Source organism: Taudactylus pleione, unplaced genomic scaffold (assembly GCF_031769625.1).
Source record: "Taudactylus pleione unplaced genomic scaffold, aTauple2 ptg000154l, whole genome shotgun sequence".
Lineage (NCBI taxonomy): Eukaryota > Metazoa > Chordata > Amphibia > Anura > Myobatrachidae > Taudactylus > Taudactylus pleione.
Window position 1 is genome coordinate 19,026,245 of NW_028284556.1, and position 14,684 is coordinate 19,040,928.

The window sequence follows — 14,684 nt, forward strand, 5'->3', positions numbered from 1 at the left end:
AAACTACATTGAATGTAATGCATTAGTATTCTTGCCACTACTACTACTTTCTTAATTTCGTATTACTACATTTAGGTTTTTTCAGGTTAGCATTAATATTGTTATTATTAAGAATTATTTATATAGCCTTAGTAGTGCTTTATAATTGGGAACAAACACAATAATAAACATTTACTAGGTATCTCACCTTCCTTGCGAAAAACAAATGGGACTCGTCACCAACATATCTCAAAACGTACTAAGGGCGAGTTACACTTGTTTGCAGTATTGCATGATTTCAGAAGGGAAAGGTGGGAACTTATTTACTTACTTACTTAAAAGTCCCCAACTGCTATGTAAACAAGCCACACCTTCCTCAGCCACTACACTACAGATAACTGTGAAGACAAATGGGATGGCACTAAAACTGCCCCAATTCCAGCACTTACATACAGTTGCTTGAAAGTGGCAGCTCTACCGCTCACTCCTCAAAAAAACAACATCAACAAATAAACATGGCCTCTGAATTACAATCAGTCAGTAATGCCCAGTTGTCTGTTTTGACTCTACTACTCATACTAAGTGATTACCTTTTCAGTGGTCTTAGTAATTGATTGGGTAAAAGCCTCTTTCTCAGGTGCCGATGATAGCATTTAACTAGTTTGCTGGATGCTTTGTCCTACTGAATTTGAACTGATTACTGGCTCCGCCCCCAAATTGCTCTCACCATTTTTGGACTGATTACTGGCTATGGCCTCGGCTTGGGGATGGGTATGGGATGCCGGCACTCGGGATCCCGGCTCTCAGAATCCCGATGCTGGCATCCCAGACAGGGTTAGAATACCGACACTTGTTGGTCAGTATTCTAACCCTCCCCCTCTCCCTACCGTGACCATCCCTGCCAGTGCCTAAACCTAACCTCCCCCTGCCCGCATCCTAAACCTAATCCTCCCCCTGAGTACCTAACCCTCCCCCTAGTGCAGGGCTGGGGAACCTCAGGCCCAGGGGCCCACAGAATCATTTGGTCTGTCCCTCAGAGCTTTTTTCTGGTAGCCTTATCTGGCTAATATGGTGCCTACAACGGCACCCTGCAGCCAGAATGTATGTCTTCAGGACGCTTCAGACGGTCACACCGCTGCCCTTACAGCTCCCCGGAGCATCCTCAGACTGCTCCGGACATTGCTGCAATCACCAGCTATTGTGGCCTCGCCCCATGTGACGTCACACGGAGGGGCGTGGCCTGCACCAGGCCCGCGAATAATGTTATATATATCAAAATGGCCCTTGGCAGAAAAGGTTCCCCACCCAGTGGCAAACGCAGGATTTCTAGATGGGGATTTCCAAAAGCTTGATTGAGTGTTGCCAGTCCATGAAGAGGGGAGAATTAGTATTTAACCAGTTTTTATGTACGTCATACAAAGTGTATTGTGTGTCATAATTCCAGCATATACAAAACTAGTGATCACAGTATGCCATTAGATGCGGCAGTAGGGCCAACCTGCCTGAGCTGAATTTTTTTATTTGTGGGCACCATTCAAGAGTATTGGAGCAAGTCCAGGAGCCTGGAGGAGCAGCAGAAGAACCTAGCACTGCCCTGGACATATATGTACATATTGGGCTCTATAGCAGTGCATCCCTAACAGTGCATGTTTTCCAGAACTCCTAGTTGGTGCACAGGTTATTTATTACTGGCTGATACATGTTAAAAGATCTACAGGTGGTGCTAATTATTTCATTTGTGATACTGAGAAGAAGAACATGAAGTGCTAGTAAAATTCTATTTCTATTGTGGTCCAGGCAGCCAGAAACCCCCCCTGCATTTGCCTATGCCACCCCTGCCCTAGTGCCTAACCCTAGTCCCCCCCCCAACCATGCTACTTACCTTCGGGATCCCAGCAGTCGGGATGCCGGCTCCGGTATTCTGACTAGTGTCGGGATTCCGGTGTCGGCATTCTGACTGCCAGAATCCTCGTGGTCGGGATATTGACCGCGTCCCCTCAGCTTGCTATCACCAGTCTTGGAGTAATTATAGGATCTGATCTCGGCTTGTTCTCATCATTCTCAGACTGATTTACTGATGCTAAACCAAGTTTACAAACTTTTACTACACAGGGAATTACTTAAATATCAGCTTGCGGATTTATCTCATAGTTGCTTATCTACACACAGTGTACTACCATCAGCTTCATAAAAGTCTCAGAGTACTTTGGTTTTCCATTGCATACAACTCATTCAGGTCAGTGCATTCGTATATCAGTCGTGTAAATTGTCACGTGGTTCCATTGGTGTTACATAACTGTGTTACATCGGTGTTACATAACTGTTCATTCAGTATTGAGTATTCAGTATCCTGTTTCAACTCTGGTTTCCACTTTATGGTATCAAACTTTACTATGTCGTTCTATATTACTATCACCAATACCTCCAAATAAGCCTTTGCTAAGTCCTGGAGGTATCTGTACTCTAAGGGGTATATTTACCAAAGTGCAGATTTTTAGAAGTGGATGTCTCTTAGCAACAAATCAGATTCTACTTAACATTTATTTACCACCTTCATGGAAGATAATAGCTAGAATTTGATTGGTTGCTATGGGCAACATCTCACACTTCTAAAAACCCACACTGTAGTAAATATACCCCCAAGGCTGTTTTAAATATTTATTAAAGGTGACAGGTTCCAACACTCTGCATTTTAGTACTGGCCTCACCTAAACAGGGCGCTGTACAGTATTTCATTTTTTGCCATTTCATATTTTGAATGCAATGCCATTCTGGGGCACCAAAAATTGGAGCTTTTACCATTTCTCTTATATTAAGTATTCACGTTTGTAAAAGAATAAGAGAGTCTGGTTATGTGGTACTTCTGACCCAGAAAATCCTGGCAGCCATAAGCTGCTCGGATGGCATTTGTTGACCTACAGCTGTAACCTAATTATGTACACCAAAGCATCCTAGCACTTGTAGAACTACAAACACCAGTATGTCCTGGCATCAAGGGTCGTTGGGACCTGTAGTGCAACATAAAAAAATACCTATGCCAGAGGTTCCCAAATGCGGTCCTCAAGGCAGCCCAACAGTTCAGGTTTTAGAGATATCCATGGTTAAGCACAGGTGGTTAAATAAAATTGACTGAGGTACTAAGTAAGTCACCTGTGGCAAGCATTGATATCTTTAAAACCTTGACTGTTAGGGTGTCTTGAGAACTGAGTTTGGGAACTTCTGACCTGTGCTGTTCGTACAATTAGATGAATTCACTTGTGTTTGTTGGGGATTTTGAAAAGTAACATTGATGCTTGTTCCATGATTGCTATATTCTTTCTAAGGGCTAATGTGTCACGATCCGTACAGAAAATCCTCAGGTGAGGGTAAAAGCCAGGGGGTTAGGGTGGCTAGGGAACAACTAAGCGACTGTCAATGGAAACAGAAGGGGGGAGAATCTGCGCTGTCTATAATGTGTACTGGTGTTAATATTATATGTAAATTAAAAAACAGATGGTGACTAAAAGCATAAAATAACATATATTTGATACATATTAAGAAAAAACACAACAATGACAATAATTTCAAAAATCAGGAAACCATTAGTAGGAAGATAATTGCCAGTGACCGAGATAAAGCATCTTTGCAATCTATCCCAATTGAATGGAGGTAATAGCTGCTGGCATCTGTATGAAAGTCTCTATTTGTGTCTAGTGTCAATGTTTCCACTTGGAAACTATCAGTTCACTTGTAACATATAGGAGATCACCGTTGTAATTGTCTCCAGCGGACACAGCTGATATAAATCAGTATATGAATTCCTGCAGCAATTAAAGGGTAGATCACATTTAAATTGTGAAGCATATATAGTATTCCGACTTTTGTAGTAGCACTGCTGGAAAACTGAGAGAGAGCTCAAGTCTCAGACTGAAAATTAGCATGGAAGCTAATGCAGGAAATTTCAGGAAAACTGTGAGTAGGCTGAAGCAACACTCTGAAGGAAATAGCACAGAGCCACACTGGTGAGTAACACAGTCACTGGAATAGCGAAGTTGAACAGCACTTTTCTGTTCCTGGAGTCAGACTTAAATACCCCTGGGTAGCTGGTAATTGGATCAGAGGATCAGCTGAGTGACCACATGACTACCATTGGGAGAGACAAGTCAGGTGATATGGACCAACATGGCTGTGCCCATGCCTGGCACCCTGGAACCAGGACGCATGCATGAAAGCCCTAGCAGACCCTGGGGAGAATACTCAGTCACCACTCACCTCCACTCCCAGCGACTGAACACCTAAGCCCAAGGACACCGGCGCGAAGGTGAGTAGCGGCCGATCCCAGGCCGCATCTTGACATAATGATAACAATAATTATTTAAGCCATGGGACAAAAAAAACGATTCGTAACAAATACTGAGCCCATGGTACTCCCTAGTATTTTGGATCAAATCTTGTAAATTTTCATAATTTATAGTAGATTATTATACATGTATTATAGCACATTATTCCAGTTTACATCTGCTGTGCATTGTGGCCTAAACTTGCACCACTTGTTGCACTTGTTGAAAACTCATACTGTATATTGCATACACATTTACTGTTAACTAGTCTTAAAACATATGTACACTGTTGCCTTTTTGTAAAATGAAGTAAAACGCAATGAGCATATTGAAAATCATGTAGTGACCTAGTAGTTCTAGTAGTTGCCATGGGAACATGTACCTTGTCAAGATATGGCATAACAGCTTCCTCATCGCCAAAGACAAATGGCACTGTACTACACAGGTGGATATGGTGCCCCAGGGGTGATCTTGCAGTGAAGCATAAGACATGACGCCTACAATAAAGACACATAAAAAGCATTGTCTTAAAAGTGTTTCAAGAGACTTTTGACACATAACTTTTATGTTTAAGGGAGACATTTTATGGAATAAAACATATTCTGTAGTTCTCCATATTAACAATAATTGTGTAAGGACATTTAATAAGATTTAATAAAATTTTAAATAATTACTATTGACTCAGCAAAATAACTTTATATTTTATTTGGATCAGAAAATAACAAACTAACTAAATGACAAAACAGACATAAAAAGTATTTGAGCAAAATGTCATATTATATAAACTTAGAAAATATGTCAATCACCTAGTGTAAATGATTTGTAGCACAGTGGTCCTGTTATTGCCCCATAAATCCCCATTTGGCTAGATGAGTTTACAGGGTTATAGCTATAGTATAGTGGTATACAAGTCCCAAGACCGAATCCTGTTGCTTCCCACTCTATTTTAGAATGTAGGAAAAGCATCAGTTCTTGGCAAATGGTATATCTCCTTCTACGCCTCTGTAATGGTTACCCCTGCCAGGTTTGTGCTACTGTTTGAGATTCTCCACCACCTGCAACCAATATAAAATGTAACAAGGAGGCAGTGACGCTCACATCATTCAAAGGACGCCGCTTCCTATATTGAAACAGTAGTTTATTCCTCTGAAGAAGTCATATTACACATACAACACTACTATACTGTAGTTCTTGTTTCTGAACCTTTTCTTTGCTAGCAACGCAAGAAATATACTGTAACAGTGGCTTCCTTTGAACAGCAACAGTACGGTCTCTTCCTTGCAACATTTTACACTGCTGCTTTTTTTCTTTGTTCATACTGTATATACAATATATACCGTAGATAGTTAGGAAGGACCCTGCTCAGGCACAGGGGGAGGACTTAGTAATGCACACTTATAAAACACAGCAACTCAGTTATTTCAGCAATGCTAATACACTGTAGTTAATTCCAAGATATTTTTTCTTCAACATACATACCTATCCTCCTATCTATAACTGTAATTGTTTTCCTTATTTTTCCTATTTAATGGTACATAGAGGTGGTGAGTCAGGTACAAAGTACCCAGGCATCTCTCGGATAAATGCCTGTGTCATATAATGGTGGTGGCCAGTCAGCTGAACCACATTAAAGAGATGATTGCAGAAACACCCCTACTACGTAGAGTGCTCGGCAGAGGCAGATAAGGAGCCATGGAGCTCTATGCAAGATACTGATTTGGGGTACCCTAGATCCATTTATACCCCTAATATTTACCCTATACATGTCCCCAGCATTATTTATCCTTTCTCCTCTTTGCATTCAACATTATGACAAATAAATACATGTTAATGCTTTTACTGTATTTCCTTACATCTTAAAATGAGGTACATGTACTGCCACTGTCCTTATTAAATAACCTTCAACAATGCTTTGGGGCTAATGCTGGCCTGGGGCATTCTTTAATATGGAAAGGCACTATCTTCAGCAAAATCACCCATTTTCACCAGAATTTTCACCGTTTACATGAATATTACAAAATTATGGACATTAATTTAGAGATATATTTACATCCATAATTTAGTAATATTCATGTAATCAGTCAACACACATATTTATTTATTACCAGATATTTATATAGCACACACATATATTCCGCAGAGCTTTATAGAGAATATTTGGCCATTCACATCAGTCCCTGCCCCAGTGGAGCTTACGATCTATATTCCCTACCACATCTACATACATACACATGAGGGTTAATTTGTGTTGGGAGCCAATTAGCCTGACAGTATATTTTTGGCATATATATGCTTATATACTATACAGGGCCATAACTAGGGGTGTGTGAGCAGTGCCGCCGCACAAAGCGCAGGGCTCCATGTGCGGCACCGTCACTTCCCCACGGCCTTTGCTTATGGCTAGCAGGGTGGGCAGCCGGTATTGCATTGGAAGCTCCAGACAGGCATCCTGCAGTCTAAACAGTCGATCAGAGTGTCCACAGGATGCTAAGATCAGTGCTGCACTTACTGATGTTGGTGGCCAGGTCTCCTGTGCGCAACTTAATGATGTCATGCATGTTGCGTCATGCACTCAGGGGGGCGGAGCCAGCAGCGGGTGCAGTTGAGCCCTGATACTGCACTGATATTATACATTTTAAATGATTTGCTCACCAAGAGATGTCTGAATACATCTAATTTTATGAAAAATAACTGACAAATGTGATATAGCTGAAGTAACTAGGTGCTTGATTGAAGCAGTGGTTTGCTTCCATATAACAAGTATGGGTATGCCTGCTGTCAATATTCCAACAGCGGCATCCCGATGCTCAAGATCCCGACAAGGGTCTGGTAAGTATACCTACCCTCTTCCTTTCTCACCCTAACCCTCTGTTTGTACATCCTAACACTCGGCCGATTGCGTGCGTATAAGCAACTGCGTTCCTTGCTGAATCCTTACTTTGTAAGGTGCTGCAGAATCTTTGTGGCGCCATATAAATAAAGAATAATAATAATAATAACAAGGCAGTATGGGGCAAAGCCCTAGCGCTGCACAGCCACATCCCCAAGATGGTATGGCCATGTCCTCTCCAATGGACGGTGCATAGCGGGAATCAGCATTCCGGATGGGAAGTGACCACACACTCCTAGTACTGGGGCTTTATGGCATCTTGGAATACATACCCAGCAGGCAGGCTAAGCATAGCAGCTTTGGTCACATAAGTATGTAGTTTTAACACAACTGATCCACAGAGAATACTTTTCCAAGAAAACTGCTCTACAGTCAACAGGCCCTTCTGTGCTCCAGTGTCCTGTGTAACTGTAAAAACACAAATCACATGAAAATATAACGTGTATTATATGCAGAAGGAATGAAAAACATTTGCATATTTTCTGAGGAGCAAAAAATATGTAATAGACATAAAAGAATTGTGAAAGTTGCTATAAAAATTTATTTTATTTTATTACACGTATGTCATGCTTACAGTTCAATAGAGGGATAACTAAGGATCCGTTTTGTATAGTGTATTTATCAGATTCACAGTACACAACACTCTTGCATTGTTGGACTTACCTGGTGAATCACCCCAGTGTACCAGTGCTGAGAAGCTAACTAAAAGCTCTGTAGGTTTAGTGTTGTCCAAATATAAGAAATAGGATTTTTGATCTGGATCATCTGTTGTCTGCAGAGTAAAAAAAAAAAAAAGAAACACATTTATTATTTATTTCAACATTTAAAGGCTACAGCTGTCTGCTGCACTTTGTCTCTAGATATTACTTTTCTTTTTTGCAAAGGGAGCAAAATAATGTAAGCTAAGAGCTTGGAAATCTGCTTTTCATTATTAATAAAACATATAGGGGTCCACTCAGAGTTTGTCACATTTGCATCCAGATCATATGCTTAAAATGTGTGCTGCATACATTGTGCTTTTATTTTGAGTTGGTTGAGTTTTACAATACGATAAATTCAATATAAACATATAAAGCCCCCTCTTGAAGATAGATGTAAAGCTTCCGAGTACAATGCAGGGGCATACTCTAGACAAAATTTAACTTCATTAATACAGTGGTGCTCACTGAAAATGAATGGATCAATAAACATCACTGTATCAATTATCTGTATCATCCCTGTGTTTTTATTTTCTATTGGATAACAAACTGGAAGCAAAGGATCCCTATGGATGTAGGTGATTAATAAACAGAGATCAGGGGAGTCTATTTTCATATTGTGTTTTATTTTATTATATTTTTTAGAGAGGTACTGTAAGTCCCAGCAGGACCTGCATGACAGGACATGCTGGCGCATATTATTTTGTATGTTCTAGCATACTCTTGCAGCCTGAGTATGCTGACACTTCTTGTACTACAGTACAAGTCTCAACACAGGGCCGGCTCAAGGCATGTTCGACCAGTGCGGTCGAACAGGGGTGCCACCCCATAGAGAGAGCACCCCTCCCAACCATCCCGATTTTCAGCAGGACAGTCCCGTTTTCCAGGCAGCTGACATATTTTTTTTCCGGGGACATATTTATGTTTATTAGTAGAGACTGTTCTACACATTGTGTTCCTTTTCTTGTATTTCCATATGACGTATCACCTGGAATAACGGACCGAGTGTTTTAAAAGAGTCTAAAGAAAAAGGAAAAAAAAATACAGACTGGCTTACTTGATCCTAAATAAGGGACATATGTTTTTTTCATAAAATTGCATTGTGTCATATAAGCGCCTTGAACTGAAGTCATTTCTATTCTGTTATGTATTGGCGTCTCTATGCTGGCTTTGCTGTTGCAAATATTAGCATATTTTTGCAGCAGGTCTGCGTGCGTAATTGCAGCTGCGATCGCAATAGTGATCCATAGTGAATCAGGCCCACTATTGCTTACCTAAAACTCGCTAAATAATAGACCTGCATCAGTCTAGCAAGACTTTTGACCTTTGTGCCGTCTCCTCTCTTATGTCATCTGAAGCCCCACAGCCCGGTGCAAATCAAGGGGAGTGGCGTGTTCAGTGTGATTGCTCCCCCCCCCAGGCAGAAGAGAGGAGAGGAGACTGCAGCGAGCAGTCTCCCACTGCAGCCAAGCACACAGCAGCATGTGCTGGGTTGCTGACAGGTAAGAGGAAGGGGAGGGCAGCGTCAAACACGGGCCTCAGTACATGCTCTCTGCGCCCCTGGGTTCTGGTTGTGAAAATACAAGGGCAAAGAGCCGTCATTTAGGAAGTACCGTCCTTAGAGGATGGTACTTATGTCCTTGGCACGGATTTTCTCGGTTTGATTTTTTTCTGAAGACATGGATGCCTACATGGACATAAGAGGACCGGAGCAAGGGGTAGGTTAGAATGGATTTTTTTTACAGGTTTCGTGGATGCTACATGGTGAAGAATATGTGAATGGCTACAGGTATTGTAGGTGAGTGTATGTGAGTGAGTGAATGAGTGAGTGTATGTGTAAAAAAATATTAAAACCTTCGGTGTCCGTATCCTGTGATTTTTTAAATATTTTTTTTGCAGGTGAACTAGAGGTACCAGCGGACGATAATGCCACGCATGCTGGTACTTATGGTTCTCCAAGTATCAGCATGCGGGGGAGGCTTGCTGGGACCTCTAGTTCTCCTGTAAAAGACAATATAATTTTATCTATTTTCTGACACAATCAACCCAGGACCCACCGCCCAGGGTTGCCTAGGATAGCCCCGGGCTATCAGCCCAGGCCCAGGGTGCCCTGGAGAGGGGTAATCCCTTTATTGGGGGGTCCCTGGCCTGGGCTGACTAGCGAGGGGTGATGAATGCTTTGGGGACCCGGAGAAAGAGTACCACGGCTGCAGCATTACACTATCCGCTAGAAAGAGTCCGGTGCTGGTTGTGGAAAATACAGGGGACCCCTACTTATTTTGTCCCCTGTATTTTTACAACCAGGACTGGCTTACTGAGCCCAGTGCTGGTTGATGAAAATATGGGGGAACCCTACGTCTTTTTTGGATGTGGATTTAAAGATCTACAGTAAAAAGGTAGACAATGTCTAGATAGACACCAGATGTTAGACAGTCACTAGGTCGACAGGGACAAAAGGTCGATAGGGACAAAAGGTCGACACACTAAAGGTCGACATGTGAGAAGGTATGCATGTGCAAATGGTCGACATGGTCAAAAGGTCGACATGCAAATGGTCAACACAAAAATGGTCGACACCTTTTTTTTCTAACTCTAATCTTCACCCTAACCCTAACTCTCCACTTGGTGCCTAAACCTAGCCGTCCCTCCTGATACCTAACCCTACCGTCGGGGTAGGTGCCTGACCCTAACCGTCTCTTCTAGCATTTAAAACTAACCCTCCGGTAAGAGCATAACCCTAACCCTCCCTCCTGGTGCCTAACCGTCAAGGTAACCCTAAAAAAAAAAATCATGTGTTGACCATTTTCATGTTGACCTTTTGACCCTGTCGACCATTTGTACCTGTTGACCTTCGTTCTTTAGTGTGTCAACCTATTGACTGTCTAACATCTGGTGTCTATCTAGATATTGTCTACCTTTTTACTGTATATTTTTAGACCGGATCCCGTCTTTTTCCCCACGTATTTTTACAACCAGGGCCAGCTCAAAAAAGCAGGTTGTGCTTTTAGGGAGGGACCCCACGTCGTTTTTGGGGGGATTTTACACTCTTAAAAGATTTTTTAACACAGAAGCATGCACGGATCTCACTGATCTGTGCATGCCTCTGTGTAACTTGCACCTTGTAATGAAAGTCGCATTCCAAGGTGCGAGTTTTCCCTCAGCTTTAACTATCATACACTCACACATTTATGTGTTTGTGCAAATCGGGGGCATAAATACTCATCATCTGGGGCAAGAGAAATATAGATGTGACCTAATTTTTTTAAATTGTACTGCCAGACAATGAATTAATCTATATAAATTAATCTGTGAAGCAAATAAATCAATGAATTAGTGAAAAAAAGGAAAGTAAATACAGAAGCAATATTCACAAGTTTTATAACTTGAAGATCACTTTTTTTTTTTTTAAATCATTGTATGTAAACATCTCAGGAACTTGTCAGAGCTCAACGTACCAATAATCATGCTAGAATATATTTCTGACTGAGGAATACAAGAAAAAGTCCTTCAGACTAAATCAGTGACCATATGGATAATTGTTTATATATGGATTACAACTAATATCAGATATTTTAGTTTCTATAAAGGTTTAGAAAATGGTATCCGCATGCCACAAGAGCCCTTTCACATTGGCTGTCTTAATGGCAAAAATAAAAAAAATATAATGAAAACTCAGAGGTATTGTAGAGCTAGTAAAATCACAATTATATTGTCATATTTTCTGCAAACCATAACACAATACTCCCTAATTGTGCAAGGTCAAAGTCACATCATTAATTAGTATTTTAGGTAGCATTTATGTTTTCCAATCTGACCATACAACATTGTGATATTTTCAAAAAGGCTCTTTATCATTTGTAATCAGTGTAGATGTCTGAAGGTGTTAAAAAGTAAGTTAAATGACATAGGAAATGAGCAATAGTCAAATCGCTATTCTTTACTAAATAATTAATTGCATCAAGGCTGCAGTTGACATAAGAGAGGAGACGGCACAAAGGTCAAAAAGTTTGACAAAGTCTCAGGAGCAACACTGTTTTCATTCTCATTTTGTCCTTTTATCCAGTCCTTCTTCACCTTGAATCAATAATTTAAACTATTGAGTTATTTATAGTCTTGCTGTGCTATACTATTGTATTCATTCAACAGCTGGAGAAGAAGGTCTGCATCTTTCTGCTAAATGAAGCTTTGCATTTTTTAACATCTTTCAACAAAAATATTTTTTTTGTTCAAATATGAATTCAATTTAAAGTAATGTAATTTAAACAAAATGCTTATTACATTTTAAATTTGTCCACATATCTCAGAGGAGGTAACTTAAGTTAATAATGGATATCATAATTATCTAGATAGAAGTAGTCAAGGGCACAGTGAGGGGGGAGGTAAGGATTACTGAGGCCCGGGCTTGTCTGACCCATGGGGGAGGAGGAATGTCCCCCCCCAATCAGTATGCAGGGAATGGTTTGCAGAACGGACATGACCACACTACCATGCTAGCCCATCCTCCATTCTCTAGCGCCCAGGCCTGCGAGATGTCTCAACATCCCTGGAAGTAGCTACACTAGTGGGATACAAATGTATGAATCATAAAACACTCTATATAGCTTGGCTGCAATATTGTACAGAGCTTGGAGTTGCTTTTAATTTTATGAATCTATGGTTGTTCTTACTAATGAATTTCTCTAAGCTATTATGTTGATACTGTAAGTGTTGTAGACATAAACATTGAGCGTGTGGACAGCCAATGGAGATGGCTGCACTTTCGATCACCTATGTGCTCTACTCCCACATAATCATCTTCCAATTAATAAAAATGAGGTGGTAGTTAAGCCAGAAATAAAGATGAAGTGTAAAAATCTTTATTGTACCAGCAAATACATCAGGATCAAAAATGGTTGTGGAATCCTCAGGTTGGAGGAGCAGAAACATGTTGAACATAAAAAGCAGAGTATAAGGTCACACATGGATAGCTAGGTTTGTAGCAGACACTGTGACGTCCGCTGGTTACAAGTTAGCTGGCATAGGAATGCTAGGTCAGGAATTATGACTGTAGGTACACAGGAAAACCAAGCAGGGCTATGACTAGGTCCATAACAAGCGCTGCGCAGGGGGCAGCACCATCGCTGCCCCGTGGCACATGTATTTGGCATGCAGTTTGCCGGGAATGGCACCCTGCAGCCTAGACAGCAGTTTCTAGGCTACTTTGGGGTCTCAGCTTCCCCCTAGTCCTAGCGCCATGATGCCGCAGAGCCGCCCACAGCATCCGCTCTGGTTGCTCAGCTTCCCCTTAGTCCCTGTGGCAAGCCAGCAGAGAGCAGCCCGGAGCATCCTAAAGATGCTTTGGAAATTCAGCTTCTCGCCCTGGTGCTGGCGGCACCACTTCCTCATTGTGACATGATTAAGTAACACATTAGAGGGGCGAGGGTAGCACTTATCAACCGGTTAGGGCCCTTAGAGTTAGGAGAAAAGGGACTGCAGACTTGCATATTAATATTATTAATATTAGCCTTGTCAGGAACAAAGACTGTAGATACATTGTAGCTGATCAGACATTGTAGCTGAGTGAAATAATAATATTATTCAATGATCTGTACCAAATAGCTGGGAGAATGAGTTATAAAAGTCAAGCACAAGTGAATGTATTTAAGAAAAAGCAGAGGGACAGCTAAGCAATGCTCAGCTATCCGGCCATAATGGCCAGCTTACCACACTGCTGGCCAGTCAGGGTCAGTACTGCGTATTCGTGTCCCGGTATTGCCAGGTCCCATATACACAGTGAACCTGGAAGGCCAGTCATGAGCTTCCAGTTCAGATTCAATTAAATAAAATCAGAATAGCTAAAAAAAAAAAATTATTATATAATCGTGTAAGGCATGGGTATTCAACATGCGTCCCTCCAGCTGCTGTGCAATTACACATCCTAGCATGTCCTGACACAGTTTTGCTATTAGGACATGGTAAAACTGTGGCAGGGCATGCTAGGATGTGTAGTTCCACAGCAGTTGGAGGGCCGCACATTGAATACCCCTGGTGCAAAGTGTCTGTCTAGCAGAAGCAAAATGGAACAGACACCTCACTCCCCCTGCTGACTACAACAACAGCAATGACCAATAAAATAACAATATGTCTGATCCCACCTCTTAAGTGAGAGTCAATTATACAAACCTTTACATTGAAATTTGCCTTCTGCTGTGTATAAGGATATGTATTTGGCTTGTGGAAGACATACAATGTCCTGTAAATCAAGATGGAAAAACGAGTTAATAGTTTTCTCTTTTTGAACTTCTCTAGTTATTTGGCAATGACAAGTAGATTACTGCTATATTCTTTATACAGTATACATTTAGACTTCCATATATTGTATGTATTAATATTGAAAAAAAAAAACGTGTTTTCATATAGAATTCTTTAGGGATGCGGTCAAAATGCCGACCTATGGGATTCTGGCGGTCAGAATGCCGACGCAGGAATCCACACACTAGTCAGAATACTGGCGCCAGCATCCCTACCGCCGGAATCCCAAAGGTAAGTACTAGGGTTAGGGAAAGGGGTTAGGAACTAGGGGGCGGGTTAGGGTGTTAGGGTTAGGCTGCGGGGGAGGTTAGGTTTATGCTGTGGGGAGAGAGGGTTAGGTTTAGGTACTAGGGGGGGGAGTTAGGTTTAGGCTGCAGGGAGGGAGGGTTAGGGGTAGATTAGGTGTACTTACCTGGGGGCATCGGCATTCTAACCTGGTCGGGATGCCGGCGTCTGGGTTTTTTTGACTGCCGGGATCCTGAGAGTCGGCATCCTGTACCCATCCCA

The 14,684-nt window shown here is 41.5% G+C and overlaps 1 protein-coding gene across 1 annotated transcript in view; it reads right to left on the reverse strand.

Moving 5' to 3' along the window:
- The window catches only part of ADGB (androglobin), a 435,925-nt gene that overhangs the window by 158,722 nt on the left and 262,519 nt on the right, over positions 1-14,684 (reverse strand). The window contains exons 16-19 of the mRNA XM_088474497.1: positions 14,049-14,118; positions 7,852-7,960; positions 7,461-7,596; positions 4,681-4,795 (exon numbers count right to left, since the gene is read on the reverse strand). Of these exons, the coding sequence (XP_088330623.1) occupies positions 4,681-4,795; positions 7,461-7,596; positions 7,852-7,960; positions 14,049-14,118 (430 nt within the window). The remainder of the gene's footprint in view (positions 1-4,680; positions 4,796-7,460; positions 7,597-7,851; positions 7,961-14,048; positions 14,119-14,684) is intronic.